The following is a 17,441-nucleotide window of genomic DNA, read 5'->3' on the forward strand; positions in this document are numbered from 1 at the left end:
CGGTGCACGAGTGGCGCGAAAATGTTGCGGTCTCATGAACGAAGAAACACGTTTTCAGGCGTGTAGCTCATGTGGACATAACCAGCGTTTACAACATGCACAATAAACAACCGCTGAACTACGGGCTAGCACCGCGCATGCAAAAGCGCACGTGGTATCCTAAAACTACACTATAGGCCTTATTTTTGTTGCGTGTTCGTCCATTACTAAACCTTTTTCATTCCTGAAATTTTACTTATTTTTCCATCCATAAATGACTCTGAGTCCGCACTCACCAAAAGACTTCACTTTGGCACAGAATCATTGAAAAGCTTACGAGTATGCGATGGGAATAGTGCCGATAACGCTGTACGTACGGGGGTGACAAATCTGAAGTATTGATTATAGAAAATTGGAAAATGATGTCGTAGTACATCATGTGACCGTTTCTAACCAATGAGAAGCTTCAGAACCAGGGAATCCCTTATCGATGCATTGGTTTCTGCCGTGATGTCACACGTGAGCGGCTCTGTTGGATTTCACCTTTTAATTTATGCACGCACGGATCCTCTACGGATCCGTGATTTATGTTGGTGAATTCGCGTAATTTTTGTCTGTTAATTCTGATAGTGCTGTTTGAAAACTGACCCATCCTGGCCTAGCATGCAACCATGCAACAATGGCACTCCCACAGAGCGCGCGTAATTCCGAACTCAGTGACCTTTCGGACCCAACATTTCCGTACGAAAAGGTGGATCAAGCATAAGTGGGAACGCGACTTGCGGTTTCGTTGCGGTAAGATAACGATCACACCAAAATGCCGGATCTTGATCCGCCTTTTTCCAAATCAAGTGGGAACGCGGTGTAAGTGTCACAGCTACTTGATCAGATAGCCACCGTGAAAAGCTATTAAATTAAAGATTTTTATCTGGCAAGCGCGGGAAATGTTGACCTTGGCTTTCTATTGTTATAATGGTCTCTCCTAATAAGCGCTTCAACAGCGAGACAATGCCATGTAACCCGGCGAGCAACAGTCTGCACCAGTGACTCGGTAGAAATTACGCGGCTTGCCATCATTCATCGACGGTATTTTATTGATGAATTCATCATGGCCGTCTGAGAGGTATCACCATGGCAACCAACCTAATCGTTCAACCGTGAGATGAACTCGGTTCGAAGGGGGTATTGTTACTGCTGTAAATTAAATATGAAATGTAATTATCACAAGAGAGAGTGAGAGAACGGATATTGTTGCATGTCACTGGCTCGATTCTGTAATTTACACATGTGACACGAAATTAAATATCTTAGCAGAGATAAACAATTAACTTTTACCCTTCCAAAATACAGTCATGATGATTGGGAATTGGATGGTTATAAGAACAATTTCTCACTCCCTACAGCCTCCGCGCACCGACACCCTCCAACCACGCCCCTTTCTTTGAAAACCTTTTGTTTTAAAGCCATCCATTTTGTTTTTAAACTGTAGACATCATTTAACTTTTTGCCTTCACTACCTACATTTTCTCTGCAACATTAAATTAGTCACACTCCGAGAAGTTCAGAAAGAAATGCATTTTTAAGATACAATTACGGTAATAATTTCACACAAAAAGTTGTAGGAATTGAACTCAGATCGTCAATGAACCTGCCAAGATATGCCACGCCGGTCGGCCGCCAGGCATGACGATACACATCGACATTATAAACAAAAAATAATAGATATAAATCCCAATTCAAATTGTTCATTTATTTTTTGATACGAACACTGGTAACACTCCACCAAAATGATTTTTAAAAACGTCGTATCGAGATAACGATGACTTGTTGAATTGATGAAACCATGACAACCCGAGGCCCGGTTTTTCAATATTTACGAGCATGGCGCGCACGCACGGATCCAGCCAATCGGCACAGGGCACGGTGAAGCGATGAAACATGGTTATAAAAGACCATCGGTTGGTAACCCGACCATCACTTGCTCTCAACTGCCGTCATCAACCGGTACAACGCCAAGAGACGCCAAGAAAAATAATTCCCAAACTCACATCTTCTTTGGGTGTCAATAACTTCGATAAATTAAGCAAAAATGGTAAGTCAACATTTGAGTTTTTCGACTAAGTTAAAAGCATAGTATTACATTATTCTGCAAGGAAGACGAGACACAGAACAATATTCTTACTGTTAGGTGGTGTAAGAAAATATAATCGACATTTTTCTGTGTTATCTGGTTCTCTTAACAACTGAGGACAGATTTGGAATTGGAAATAACCTATCAGCAGACTAAATTACTTAATAATTTTGCATCATTTTAGTTTGTCATGAAAGCCATAACTGATGATGTTATGTGATATTACATACTTCCATCATCCAATAACAGAAGCGCGTGTTGGGAGTGAGTTAGGGAAATGAGAGGGGTTAAGAGGCAAATCCCGTCCCAAATTAGGCTAACATCGAATTTAGCAGAGGGGGTGTTCCACCACCATCTTCCGTGGTTTCGGCTTTAAATTTCTTTCATTCGAAATAAGAACTCTGATCAAATCTTCCGTGCACTGGATCCCCCACCCCCACTCTCCACCCACCCTACAAAATTCAATCTGTAAATGATAATTTTAGAAACATTTTTCTGCTATTTGCATTTATCATTTCCCCCCCAAAAATGTGAATTTATAAAATATAAATTGAAAGAAAAAGACAAAAATCATACTCCGTGATGGTTGGATGGTGGCAGTGAGAAACAAGATTTATTTTGCGGTCGGCGGCCAGAACAACAATGACTTGCATTGAAGTGCAATTTACAAAATGATGACGACATTGATGAGATGGTTTTGTTGCATTCAACAGTTGCCATTGTCCCTTCTCAGTGTGATCTGTCATCTGTGGCATGATATTTGCATGGCTGCTGATTTGTGCATATTCAGTTTATTTGCAAATAGTCACAATGAACCGGTGTTTGTTTTGTCTGAGTATCAAGCAATGTACGAATTCAAGCAATTTATAGGAAGACAAAGATATGTACATAGCTACACAAATAAGAGCCAGAGCGCCTATTGGAAATGAAACAACCGGTTAGCCAGTTTTCTTTCCAGCTGCACAGCAGCAGTATAAAGTATTATACTGATTAATTGATGAAGTTAATTAGATACTGTGTCTCACTTGTACGGAACACAATGTTTTGTTTTTAGACAACACAATAACCGTCAGCAGAGAACCTGTGCAGTATAACCTTGAACGCCATTAATTAAAGCGTCCATAATTAACTGTTGACACGTGAGCGTGTGTATAGTACAGGATATCTCTCTTTAATTGCCTTATCATAATTCCTTTTCAAAGAAAACGGTGCCTGTAATTTTCATTAAAGATCGAATGCAAAACTAAAAAAAAATTGATTTACAATTACTGCATAATTTAAAATTCTGCATAGATTTGAAGACACCACATTGCAATCACGGAGCAGCCATTTTGTTTTCTGATTAACTTAAATGGAGGCTTATTGGATTATGGTCCAGATGGATATGTATTTTTAGACTTATTCCAATCGATCCTTTCTAATAATTGTTTTTTCAGCGTGAATGTATCTCTATCCACGTGGGCCAGGCCGGAGTCCAGATGGGCAATGCCTGCTGGGAGCTGTACTGCCTGGAGCACGGCATCCAGCCTGATGGTCAGATGCCCAGTGACAAGACCATCGGAGGTGGTGATGACTCCTTCAATGCCTTCTTCAGCGAGACTGGCAGTGGCAAGCACGTCCCCCGTGCCGTCTTTGTCGATCTTGAGCCGACTGTTATAGGTATGTATTACCTCTTTTTTTCGGCTCTTCTCGAACTCATTGTTTTTCTTGGTGGGGACCCATGATACGTCTACTCACCAACCAGTTGGTCTCCCTTCCTGATCTTTATTTTCTCAGCCACTATTTCTTTTCAAGATGTCATCACATTCATATAACAGGAAAACAATATTTTATGTTTGAACAGATGAGGTTCGTACTGGCACCTACCGCCAGCTCTTTCATCCTGAGCAGCTGATCACAGGCAAGGAGGATGCTGCCAACAACTACGCCAGGGGCCACTACACCATCGGGAAAGAGAAAATCGATTTTGTTTTGGACCGAGTCCGTAAGTTGGCTGACCAGTGCACGGGTCTCCAGGGTTTCCTCGTCTTCCACAGCTTCGGTGGAGGCACCGGCTCCGGCTTCACATCCCTGTTGATGGAGCGTCTCTCTGTCGACTACGGTAAGAAGTCCAAGCTGGAGTTTGCCGTCTACCCTGCTCCTCAGATCTCCACTGCTGTTGTTGAGCCCTACAACTCTGTTTTGACCACCCATACCACCCTGGAGCATTCCGACTGTGCCTTCATGGTCGACAACGAGGCTATCTACGACATCTGTCGTCGCAATCTCGACATCGCTCGTCCGACCTACACCAACCTCAACCGTCTGATCGGTCAGATTGTGTCCTCTATTACTGCGTCTCTTCGTTTTGATGGCGCCCTCAATGTCGACTTAACTGAGTTCCAGACCAACTTGGTGCCATATCCTAGAATCCATTTCCCTCTGGCTACCTATGCCCCTGTCGTCTCTGCTGAGAAGGCCTACCATGAGCAGCTGACCGTTGCAGAAATCACAACTGCTTGCTTTCAGCCTAACAACCAGATGGTGAAGTGCGATCCCCGTCACGGCAAGTACATGGCCTGCTGTCTGCTCTTTCGTGGTGATGTCGTTCCTAAAGATGTCAACGCTGCCATAGCAACCATCAAGACTAAGCGCACCATCCAGTTCGTGGACTGGTGTCCAACTGGCTTCAAGGTGGGCATCAACTACCAGCCACCCACCGTCGTGCCTGGCGGTGATCTGGCCAAGGTGCAGCGTGCCGTCTGCATGCTGAGCAACACCACGGCCATCGCCGAGGCCTGGGCTCGTCTGGATCACAAATTTGATCTGATGTACGCCAAGCGTGCTTTCGTCCACTGGTACGTGGGAGAGGGTATGGAGGAGGGCGAATTCTCTGAGGCTCGTGAGGATATGGCTGCCTTGGAGAAGGATTACGAGGAGGTCGGTGTCGACTCTGTTGACAACGAAGGAGAGGAAGAAGGCGAGGAGTACTAAATTCTTAATTTGAAACCAAGTTTTCAATCAACTTTTTAAGCATTTTATTGCCTCAGTGCTAAAGAGCGAATTTAAAGCTTTTTTCAGATTTAAGACAAAAACAAAGGCTTACCTGAAAAGATCTTAAATCTGTTTTGTTTTTTAATCAAAAGCAGCATCCTTTAAACCAAATAAAAAAAACATTGTTTGTGTTCTAATTTGTTTTTGAAAATGAATTAAACTGCTGCAAACTACTAAGGGCCTACTGACTTGGATTGACCTGAAATATACAAATCCAAAAATGAAGTGGCCTGATATTTCAGCGTAATATTAGCAAGACTTTCTTCAGAGGCAAATGACAGAGGAACAAGAAAGAAACTGTAAGGGACACACTGAGCAACACCACGGCCATCGCCGAGGCCTGGGCTCGTCTGGATCACAAGTTTGATCTGATGTACGCCAAGCGTGCCTTCGTCCACTGGTACGTGGGAGAGGGTATGGAGGAGGGCGAGTTCTCTGAGGCTCGTGAGGATCTGTCTGCCCTGGAGAAGGATTACGAGGAGGTCGGGAGAGACTCTCAGGAGCAAGAAGAAGAAGAAGAAGCAGAGGATCAGTACTAAACCTAAACGATACAAAGAACTTGAAGCCCCTTTTTTCTGTCCCTGATGCTTTATTTTTGTGTCACTAAGGCTTGTGATTTCGTAGGCATTCTGTGTTTGATGGAAGAAAAAATGAACATAATTCAAGACATCTCAAAGATTCAGCTGAATATCCCAACATCTGTTCGTATCGGAAGAATTAAAGGGTAATTGATTCATGGACGGAACGCAATCCCATCATATCTGACCCTTTGTGGAGATTATCTATACATTGTTCACATTCTCGTTCTATAGAACCAGTAAGGAATATCTTCAGTCCTTTGCAGTTTAGAACAAAGACGTTCATGTTTGTTTTCCTTTTATGGTGCCTTCACAATATTGAGAGACTTTCTGATAATTCAGGAGTAGTTAACAGCTTTCACTTACCAAGTTTCTTCTGCAAGTGCTTGAAGTGTGCTTCTTCATACTTCATTCTTGTAATGTGTTCGTGTAATTTGTTAGCTTATTTTTACAATCAAATTGTTGTATAACATTTTTTCAATGTTAAAATATGAATATTTGTTCATTTTCAAGCCTCAGTGCATTAATTAATGGTCGCTTTGTAGGATATAGGCTTCTTTACTTGAATAACTTAACAGTTTAAAAACAACAGCAATATAGAACATATTTATAATGCAATAGGAAGAGTTTACAGAGAGGTATTGACAGTGATATCAATATCATTATTATGTTTGTGGGTAAGAAAACAAAATGTCGTGCAAGACTCAAAGCAAAGTAAGACCTAATTTTTGAGGATGGTTCGAAAGTGGTCCGGTATTTCCAAAAATACAGTGCTGGGTTTGTTCCCATAATTAATTTGTAGTCGCGCAACTGAGCATGCGTGGCCGGCTGACCGCATGTAGGTCCGTCATGGAGACAAGTTGAACACTAACAATCAAAATTATTAATGTGCCTTGAAATAAGTAATCAATTCTTTGACCTTACTTCGCGTTTGTAATCGTTAGCTGTGGGGTGATTAAACATTTGGCCTATGTGAAATTGAAATTGAAATATCGTGTGGCAAATTTGGCATTTTCGGCTGTTTTCTGGAATGCATTTTAGGCCTACTTTTGTGTAATTTGGTTGCAATGGGTTTGGTTTGGATTGGTTAAGACCTAATCATGTTGGCTTGGGATGGTTGGGGTTAGGTTGTTTGGGTTGGGTTGGGTTGGGCTGGGTTGGGTTGGGTTGGGTTGGGTTAGGGTGGGTGGTTTGGGTTGGGTTAGGGTGGGATGCGATGGGATTGGATGGGTTGGGTTGGGTTGGGTTAGGGTGGGATGCGATGGGATGGGATGGGTTGGGTTGGGTTGGTTTTGTTTTGTTATGGGGCGCTCTTCATTGCATTTGTTGGACGGGTAGACTGGACCGTACGCTTCGCATGTATGTAACAACTACTCCAGGTTTGAGGGAGCCCTAGTGTTACAATGTTGTCTCCGAATGGATACAAAATGGAGGCTACGCCAAGTGATAATTGCTGCATAGTGCCATTAATTTCCAGAGCTATAGGCGGTCATAGTCAGAACGCCCTCCGTCACCGACTCTTGCCTAACACTGATAAAATCATGCAGTTCTGCTTTCCACTAACTTTGAAGTCTTTTGCTAGAAAAGGGAGTCAGGAACATTAAAAATACGTGTGAATGCATATTTTTTTGTTCAATAATGAGGGAACCGGAAAGGTCAATATAAAGATGCTTTGTCCTATGTTATATCACCAATAAATGATTGGCAGGGCAACAATGTAACTATCATGAAGGTTTGGCCGTGGGAACAGCACAAGAATTAACAAGAAACGTACTCCCCAGCATCACAATGCTAAACCGACCCTGACAAGTCTAATCCTTAATTCTGCAAAAAAAACTACCCGCAAAATTGCAAAACCTCACTTATCTGATTTCCTGCTACGTACATAACACGCGCTGGCAAGGCACTCGAGTGGTCAAGGAAAAATCTCCTAAATCCACCATTTTTTCCTTCTTTCTCGGTCCTAAACGAAGAAGACACTCAACATGGTAAGTCTGTGTACTTTGTAGTTAATGTTTATCTTTAGTTTGTGTTTTATCCACCGAAGGGTGGATCAAAGGGGAATGTGTGGGAGAGTTGGCCTAAACATCGCTATTGGTATATTCATATAGAGCAAGAAACAGTTCCTTACTCTATGGTTTAATGGTGGCAGCTGTTGGCTTGAAAAAAAATTACAATTTCGTAATTGAAATATGGTGATGTCATTACGGATTATCATCAGAAACCACCTGTTACGATTCCCACGACGGTAAACTGAATTTGCGATTTTGATAATACAGATGTCTGTACTTTGAATGGCAAACTATGGGTGTTGTTAAGACAAGTATTTTGCACGTATAGCTCACCGGTCAACTGGCCACTTTTCTCGTTACTTTGGCCATTTTGAAGTCTTGCAATAATACTGGACCCAACCTTTACTTATACATGTAGATGTAAAAAGCCACACACAAAAAGGAGAGTAATTCCAATGAATTTGAAACGGAGATATTCTTTAATGTTGAAAAAGAAACCACAGTGGCACCTTGGCAAGCTGTTTCACACGACTTATATTTCGTGTGTCTTTCTGTCTGTCAGAATCAACTATAATTTCTAAAATCAAACAAGTTCTGTTTTGTATATGTGCAATTTGTTTCAAATCCACTTGTGTTGACAGTAAAACAAATTATGAAATGGTAATGTGTTTAATACCGTATTCCCCCTTTCTTTTGAAAGCTAAACTTAACAGATTTGTTGATAGGCATAGTATTGTAATAGTTAGCAAATGCATTATACACTCCATGTCAAGTATAAATAACTCGTTCTAACTCTATTATTTGATTTGTGTTCCCATGGACGACGCGCATGAGCGAACCCACACCCCAAAAATTGTGGTTTGGGTGCAATTTGAATAAATTCCAGCTACTTGTTGAGCGGAACACCACTTTTTGTTGGTGAATTCAAACCGTGACATTGCCAGTTAAAATCACAATGCCCGTGTGCCTTCCTTTGTCATCGAAAGTGCGGCAAACTTTACTGTTATTTTGTGTGTGCATGTATTTTTTGAGTTCATCCACTTTTTCGTAATATTTTTGCATATTCACCTCGGCTTTTAAAACCCCTAAAGGATTTTCTGGCATGGCAGAAATGAAAAATCTAACGAGGTTAAAGGTATTACTGACCTCAGGCAACATTTCTGTTTATATACCCTGATTAATATTCCACATTCTGCAGCATAATGGTTGTGTATGATACTCAGCAAATTTGATAGAGGCGGGGCCTTGATAGATTAAACGGGGGGGGGGGGCACAGGCACGATTGGGTTGTTGTACGAGTCCAGGGATATTCAGCCTTTTTCTATTACTCCATCCACGAGGGGTTACTGAACAAGCCTTGACTTCTTGAATGACTGAGAGAACGCACGAAAGACAACAGACATACAAAAAAGATGATGGAGATTTGATTCTGTATTTAGGATCTGAATCTTAAATTCTCTCAAGCACCAATTCTAAAGAAATTTAGAAAGAATAAAGAACATAACAGGCCAGCAGTCAGAGGCTTACAAGTAATTCCTTCACAATAATTTGAATGAAATATCTTTCATTTCAATATTCATTTCAGTGAAATGAAATGAAATGAAATGAAACAAACAAACCATTTAATGAAATGAAATGAAATATCTTCTTAACATACAGCGTGAAGTGATATCCCTCCACGTAGGCCAAGCCGGGGTCCAGATGGGCAATGCCTGCTGGGAGCTGTACTGCCTGGAGCACGGCATCCAGCCTGATGGTCAGATGCCAAGTGACAAGACCATCGGGAGCTGTGACGACTCCTTCAACACCTTCTTCAGCGAGACCGGTAGTGGCAAGCACGTCCCTCGTTGTATCTTTGTCGATCTCGAACCGACTGTTGTTGGTGAGTAGGCTTACTCTTCTCCCTCCCGACACTACAAGATGATTAACTAGCACCTTCCACTTCTCAACATTTATAAATGTAGAATGAACATGTGGTTTGAAGGCTTTCCTGATGGGTTTGGGAATTTTTTTCAGATGAGGTCCGTACCGGCACCTACCGTCAGCTCTTCCACCCTGAGCAGCTGATCACAGGCAAGGAGGATGCTGCCAACAACTACGCCAGGGGCCACTACACTGTGGGCAAGGAACACGTAGACAGTGTTCTTGATCGAGTTCGAAAGTTGGTAAGTCAAAAGGCTTGCCTTGCACTTTCTTTCTTAGCAAGTTTTGTAAATAAAAACTAGTGTTTATTTTTAAATATTAGTATTTTGAAGATTGCATCGTTTCATGAATATTTTTTTCTTTGTGATGATAATTTGTACAGGCCGACCAGTGCGTTGGACTTCAAGGTTTTCTGCTGTTCCACAGCTTCGGTGGAGGCACCGGTTCTGGCTTCTCTGCTCTTCTCATGGAGCGTCTCTCTGTAGACTACGGCAAGAAGTCCAAGCTGGAGTTCGCCATCTACCCTGCCCCGCAGTTAGCACCTGCCGTAGTGGAGCCCTACAACTCCATCCTGACCACCCACACCACCCTGGAGCACTCCGACTGCGCCTTCATGGTCGACAACGAGGCCATCTACGACATCTGTAAGCGTAACCTCGACATCGTGCGTCCGACCTACACAAACCTGAATCGCATAATTGCCCAGGTTGTATCATCCATCACAGCATCTCTTAGATTTGATGGCGCTCTTAATGTCGATCTGAATGAGTTCCAGACCAACTTGGTCCCTTACCCACGTATCCACTTCCCCTTGGCCACTTACGCACCGCTAATCTCTGCTGAGAAGGCCTACCATGAGCAGATGACCGTTGCAGATATCACCAACTCCTGCTTCGAGCCGGCAAACCAGATGGTGAAGTGCGATCCCCGTCATGGCAAGTACATGGCCTGCTGTCTGCTCTACCGTGGTGATGTCGTCCCTAAAGATGTCAACGCTGCCATAGCAACCATCAAGACCAAGCGCACCATCCAGTTCGTGGACTGGTGTCCAACTGGCTTCAAGGTGGGCATCAACTACCAGCCACCCACCGTCGTGCCTGGCGGTGATCTGGCCAAGGTGCAGCGTGCCGTCTGCATGCTGAGCAACACCACGGCCGTCGCCGAGGCCTGGGCTCGTCTGGATCACAAGTTTGATCTGATGTACGCCAAGCGTGCCTTCGTCCACTGGTACGTGGGAGAGGGTATGGAGGAGGGTGAGTTCTCTGAGGCTCGTGAGGATATGGCTGCCTTGGAGAAGGATTACGAGGAGGTTGGCACTGAGTCAGTCGGAACCGACGAGGAAGAAGAAGCGGAGGAGTACTAATGTTTCATTAAGACGTCTGTGTCAGATGCAAGACAACTCTTTAAAACACTTTAGTTAGATTTGACCAGAAAACAGTCAATTTGCCTCCCAGCCGACTACAGAAAAGGTCCGGTGTAGGTTTGACTGTTTAGTCAAAGTTAGTATCACAAGAGACTGGGATTGACTGTGATGCAGCTTTTTGTAGCATAACTTCGACCCAGGTATAGGTGTCTCTTTTTTTGGTTATAATATTCATCGCGAGATTTATGTTATCCCTCAATGAAATTTATTTTTCATCGCACTTATCTTTCAGTTTAAACAAATATCATCACCGAATTTTAGCAAACACTTTACACGTTTATGTTCATTTGGAAAGTGACATTAAAGAACATGAACTTCTCCAAGTAAAAACATTGAAACTGAAAAGTGTACGTGTGGGTGTGGTTACTTTAATTTAAGGCAATCTCCATGTCACCAAAACAGAGATTGTCTCCTTTATAAGAAAATAATGCTTACTTTTGTTTATTGTTTTTTTTTAGTATTTCCCTTTAATAAATTAATTATACTGACAGGCCGATTTTATTTCAAATACTCAAAAGTAGTTCTCGCCTGTGTCCCTTTCGTGACCCCCAAACGTTTTCCCTTTCTAGTTCTTGCCAAAAAAATGAAGAAAGAAACCGCCTTACGTGTCAGTTTCTAAATTTGAACTATTTCTCCAAACCTCAGGAATTCAATGTACAACATTTGCTTTATCTTCAATTTACATAAATAAATGGATTTGGAGGATTAGTATGTTATAGCAAATAACTTGTTTCACATTTTGGGCTTGTATAGATGCTGGAAAAACCAAGAAAACCATTCATGTTCTTGTAGTCTGGTTCCCTGACCCACTTAAGATGATATATACGGAGAATTTATAGACTTTGAGGAATTGTAAGGTCAGAGAATCAGTCTAGCAGGCTTGTACCCCTTCACAGGTGTGTATTAAATCTATTGCAAAGAGTTTTTGCAGCAGAGAGTTTGCAAGCAGTTTTTGAAGAAAAAAAAACAGTTTTCTCCAACTTTTTGGCCGACCAGCGTTGGAAAAATACAATTTTTCTTGAAAATGTCAGCACACCAGGCCGAGGAACCACGATTTTACAGGATGCTTTAGACTGTCATTCCCTAACAATCCAGTAAGGTATTTTTGTGATAATTTGATCATTTCGTTTTGTGATGTTTGCAAATGTTGTATCTTCCATTGAACTTTCGGGTCCGAGTGACGTTGCATATGACACGTTTTACGTGACACGTCTCCGCCGGTGGTACTGGTCACCATTCTAATTCTGGTCGGTGACTCAGATGACGTCATACAGTCTTTGTCCGGACTCAGCAGTTGAATGTGAATGACCTTCAAAAAGGAACCGCATTGGCCGATCCACAGCACCCTTTCGCGAACGGCGCAAGGCCACAAATGCATACAGTCGGTAACCTTTGAGCGGCCTAATTACCATAAAGGGGCGGCAGTACGAAAAACAAACAATTACACGTCATCTGAATACATAGAAATGATTACAGGTTTTTTGGTTCAGTTCGACGATTATTTTTCCCGGCCCTAGCTCCCTATATAAACAGGGTGGTACAGGTGCAGTGCTAACACATGTTCCTGTACCGTTCATAGTTGACGTTTAACAGGACCGACCAACGAGGGAATTCTATTGTTTTTCCTTCCTAAACCAGAAGCTACTGAAACTCATCTCTTCATTATGGTATGTAACAACAAAAATAAGCTAATTTATCCCATTTTGTTTTGCAAGTTAATTGAAATGTTCAAGCTGCCGAAGCAAGTGTGAAAACGCCGTATTCAAGCCATTATTATTTAGATGGCATGTCGTTCCATTGTTGAGGAAAATATATATTCAGTTGATAATGCAAACAGAGAAGATTGTATTTGTTTTTATCGACAAATGCCAACTCGGGTTCATGCTATATTAGAAAGAAACAACATGCTGGACAAACAAAATGACAAAGAATCTTTTCAGGACCTTGAGTGTGGTGCAAAAATAAAGCAGCTGTTATGTGCATAATTATGTTTAAAATGGGTGTATTGGCATCCTCCCCAACAATAAATTCAACCAGTTATTTGCAATGAACTCCTTAATCATTCACGTGAGATGTCCAATAAGTTTGAGATTCACAAATTAAGTCCATTCAATCATTTGGATATTCATTGATTCAATATTATAGGAAAGCGTTCATATTTCATTTAATTTTTTTAACGTCAAATATTATACAAACAATGATGTATCCAACGGATAATTATTACCAGCAAGAAAATAAACTCCACATGAAATTTACAACCGTACCATGCTATGTACGATTATCAACATCATCAGTTTAAACAATTTTTGATAACGATTCTAATTTTGAAGTCTTGTTCAAAGTTAATAATCGCCAAGAAATAGTGTGGTATTATTTGATTGACTGAAAAATTGTACATTTGAATGAAACAGGTGAGTTGGGGTTAATTATTGAATGAAGGTAATTTCCCTTTTGTTTTTAAGAATCAGTTCCAGAGTTTTTCGTTTCGAATATAATGGGCAGTGCGATAATTTGAAACCCATTTGTTAACAAATTGAGTATTGCAAACAATTTCCAACCAAAACTAGCTGACTGTTGTCTCTTCCAATGCAAGCACTTGAGAACGAACTTCAGCACCTGAAAAAAATGCTGATTATAATATCAATTTAGTGATTGAAATCGTAAAATCTGCCATGGGTTGAGTAATGCGCCTATCAAATGTTACATCCACCCCCTCCCCCCCCCCCCCCCCCCCGCGCTGACCCAGGTCCGATGTCGGGATACTGTCACGTTTTTCATGCCCCATGGTGGGGATTTTGGTCACTCAAATTGCATTGTTACCATTGGCGTACTACATGGAAAGGCAATCACCAGTGTGCCCTGTGTGTCGGGATTGTCACTTAAATTTTGCCCGAGGGGTGGGGATTTTGTCACTTCAACAGTGACAATCCCCACGTCTTGGGTGGGGCAGCCCGGGGGAGGGGTGGGGAAAACAATTGATTGGCGCATAACTGCTGAAAATGATCAGAAAATGTATTGATCTTTTTTCGGGCTGCTTTTTATCTTGAGGAGCGGTTAAACTTGGCAGATTGGGTTTAATGTTAATCTGGGATACGTTATAAGAATAGACTTCGCTGAGTACAGGTTTGGAAATTGAAATGCATTGACAATGGAAGTACAAAGTGCCTGCTCATGCGTATCAAAGAGGAGCACAGACTTGCCCACAGTGAGGGCGCTCTATATGCAAAAGGTCTATTGTTAACCAGATTTGAATGGATTTGGACCAAGTTTTGCCCTTGTTTGTGGCACGGGTATGCAACTAATAATCTCTTGGTTTTTCTTTTTAGCGCGAATGTATCTCACTTCACTTGGGTCAGGCCGGAGTCCAGATGGGCAATGCCTGCTGGGAGCTGTACTGCCTGGAACACGGCATCCAGCCTGATGGTCAGATGCCCAGTGACAAGACAGTTGGTGCTTGTACAGACGCCTTCAACACTTTCTTCAGTGAGACGAGTGGTGGTCAGCATAACCCGAGGGCCATCATGGTGGATCTTGAACCCACTGTCATAGGTAGGAGAAGAGGCATTTTATTTTTCTTCCAGTAGATTGGTACGTGTGTAAAGAAACGGTTATGGTGGGGTCAATTGTGCAGGACCGATAAGAAGGCTTGCTTGAATTAGCGCGTTCACGCGTCATAGCGTGAGAACCAATCAGAGAACTGGTTCATTATTGCTTTGTTTCTTATTATTACTTGCTGAAATTTGTATCTTTGGCAAACAAGCCGAAACCAGTTTGTGTGAGTGTGATGTCAGTTTTAAATGCAAATTATTATTAGTAACTTATAGAAAATAACATTCACTCAATCCAGATGAAGTCCGCACTGGAACCTACCGTCAGCTCTTCCACCCTGAGCAGCTGATCACAGGCAAGGAAGGTGCTGCCAACAACTATGCCAGGGGCCACTACAGCGTGGGCAAGGAGCTGATAGATCAGGTTCTGGACAGAATAAGGAAACTAGTAAGTGTTGGTCTCTGTCACTTTCCCTTTCTCTTCCCTTACCTATAATGTTCAGATGTTTGTCCCTATACCCGTCTAGCCTTGTTTACGTCTCTGTGTCTGCCTCTGTCTGTGTCTGTGACTGTGACTGTATCCCTTCTTGCAACTGTTTTTGTCTCTTTCTTAATCATTATCTGTGTCCCTGTCTTTGTCAATCTGACATCCGTCCTTTACCCCTTCTACTTACACCCCCCCCCCCTATCTCTCTCCCAGAGAGAAAATGTTTTCTTTGTCTTCTCATGTCTCTCACTCGTTGTAACTTCTGTTTGTGTCGATATATCTGGTGTTTCAACTTGAATTTTTTTTTCGTATTACATTATTCATTTGTATATTTTTGTACAGGCTGATCACTGTACTGGTCTTCAGGGATTTCTGCTCTTCCACAGCTTCGGTGGAGGCACCGGCTCCGGCTTTACATCTCTGTTGATGGAGCGTCTCTCAATGGACTACGGAAAGAAACCCAAGTTGGAATTCGCTATCTACCCCTCGCCGAATCTGTCCTCCGCGGTCGTGGAGCCTTACAACTCCATCCTGACCACCCACACCACCCTGGAGCACTCCGACTGCTCCTTCATGGTCGACAACGAGGCCATCTACGACATCTGCATGAGAAAAATGGACGTCGACCAGCCAACGTTTACCAATATAAATCGTCTGATTGCTCAGGTTGTGTCTTCAATCACAGCATCCCTGAGATTTGATGGTTCTCTTAATGTCGACCTGACTGAGTTTCAGACCAACTTAGTGCCCTACCCACGCATCCACTTTCCCCTCGTTACCTATGCTCCAATTATTTCTGCTGAGAAGGCCTACCATGAGCAGATAACTGTTGCAGACATCACCAGTTCTTGTTTCGAGCCGGCCAACCAGATGGTGAAGTGCGATCCGCGTCACGGCAAGTACATGGCCTGCTGTCTGCTATACCGTGGTGATGTCGTCCCTAAAGATGTCAACGCCGCCATCGCAACCATCAAGACAAAAAGGTCAATCCAGTTTGTCGACTGGTGTCCAACTGGCTTTAAGGTGGGCATCAACAACCAGCCGCCCACCGTCGTGCCAGGCGGTGATCTGGCCAAGGTACAACGTGCCGTCTGCATGCTGAGCAACACCACGGCCATCGCCGAGGCCTGGGCTCGTCTGGATCACAAGTTTGATCTGATGTACGCCAAGCGTGCCTTTGTCCACTGGTACGTGGGAGAGGGTATGGAGGAGGGTGAGTTCTCTGAGGCTCGTGAGGATCTGGCTGCCTTGGAGAAGGATTACGAGGAGGTTGGAGTGGACTCAACTGACGCAGACGAAGAAGAGGAAGAAGAATACTAAAATAACCGATATTTCTTAAAAACGTTGGCATAAGATAAATGTTTCTGTTGAAACGAGTACATGCGTCATCAAAATGTTAATGCTCATCTGTGACGTATTGCCTTGAATGAGTTTTACTCACTATATCAACTATCACAAATGTCAAAAATGATTTTTTTTTTCTTTTTCCCTACATTGTTACATTTCTTTAAGTCCGAATGGGTGTTTGGTCGACGGTTTTCCATATTTCTGTTTAAATGCAAAGTTTATTTCATTGCACGCATTTTGTGCTAAATTCAATTAATGATTGACTTGTTACGAATAAAATGATGTACAAACGGTTCTCTTTGTTTATTCAGGCTTTTGTTGTTTTGTCGGAGATATTATATTTCCCTCATTAAATTATGTTATTCCCGATCAGTGTTCCAAAGGCATCCGACCTAATGAAGTCTAGTAGCCAAGGACGTAAATACCGGGGGGGAGGTGGTGAAGATTATATCCCTTTCACTTTTTGACCATAGGAATGCGCCATTTGATTTTTGTGGTGAGAAACACAAAAAAAATCCGATTTTAAGGTTATTGTCTAACTTTCCAACAGCCCAAATGTATTAAATAACACGGAAAAACGGAGAACGAACAGCTAAAAAGCTTTAAATGCACCGGCTTGATATACAGTGAACGCGCCAGTTTGCATAAGCTTTTGTGTCGTTTAACAACCCCCCTAGTGCCATGTGGTGTCCAGCAACCCCCCCCCCCCCACCGCCCCACTTTTCGAGTTTTCCACGACTGGGCAAATTGAGGATTTTGGTCATCCCCACCCCTCCCCCACTCGCTGACACAGATTTACGTCACTGCTTGTACCCACTACCCAGAACCATGCAGGCATATCGAACACACCATCCAGTTTTGAGCTCTTTCTAAAAGTTGCCACTGTAGGCTATATACTGCCGTTCAGTTTCTGATACGCATTTATAATGTGTGACCAAATCACCCAGGTTTTTGCAATTTTGGCTACGACTATACTGACG

At 42.6% G+C, this 17,441-nt stretch overlaps 4 protein-coding genes across 4 annotated transcripts; all 4 read left to right on the plus strand.

The window, feature by feature from the left end:
- Positions 1-3,540: 3,540 nt before the first annotated feature.
- LOC119745422 (tubulin alpha-1A chain-like) lies at positions 3,541-5,098 on the plus strand. Its single transcript, XM_038221754.1, has 2 exons — positions 3,541-3,769; positions 3,954-5,098. Exons 1-2 carry the CDS (start codon positions 3,589-3,591, stop codon positions 5,081-5,083), a joined length of 1,311 nt encoding a protein of 436 aa, XP_038077682.1. The 5' UTR covers positions 3,541-3,588; the 3' UTR covers positions 5,084-5,098.
- Positions 5,099-5,421: 323 nt separating this feature from the next.
- On the plus strand, positions 5,422-6,705 carry LOC119744967 (tubulin alpha chain-like; the record flags this gene model as incomplete). The annotated part of the gene is made up of 1 exon (XM_038221190.1): positions 5,422-6,705. A coding segment is annotated over one exon (261 nt), but the record flags the coding sequence as incomplete, so codon positions are not given.
- Positions 6,706-7,601: 896 nt separating this feature from the next.
- On the plus strand, positions 7,602-11,787 carry LOC119745418 (tubulin alpha chain-like). Its single transcript, XM_038221749.1, has 4 exons — positions 7,602-7,709; positions 9,393-9,615; positions 9,750-9,898; positions 10,039-11,787. The coding sequence occupies exons 1-4, from the start codon at positions 7,707-7,709 to the stop codon at positions 11,017-11,019; spliced, it is 1,356 nt and encodes a 451-aa protein (XP_038077677.1). The 5' UTR covers positions 7,602-7,706; the 3' UTR covers positions 11,020-11,787.
- Positions 11,788-12,582: 795 nt separating this feature from the next.
- On the plus strand, positions 12,583-16,756 carry LOC119745419 (tubulin alpha chain-like). The gene is made up of 4 exons (XM_038221750.1): positions 12,583-12,746; positions 14,406-14,628; positions 14,927-15,075; positions 15,457-16,756. Exons 1-4 carry the CDS (start codon positions 12,744-12,746, stop codon positions 16,432-16,434), a joined length of 1,353 nt encoding a protein of 450 aa, XP_038077678.1. The 5' UTR covers positions 12,583-12,743; the 3' UTR covers positions 16,435-16,756.
- Positions 16,757-17,441: the final 685 nt, after the last annotated feature.

This window comes from Patiria miniata, unplaced genomic scaffold, assembly GCF_015706575.1.
Source record: "Patiria miniata isolate m_02_andy unplaced genomic scaffold, ASM1570657v1 HiC_scaffold_7, whole genome shotgun sequence".
NCBI lineage: Eukaryota > Metazoa > Echinodermata > Asteroidea > Valvatida > Asterinidae > Patiria > Patiria miniata.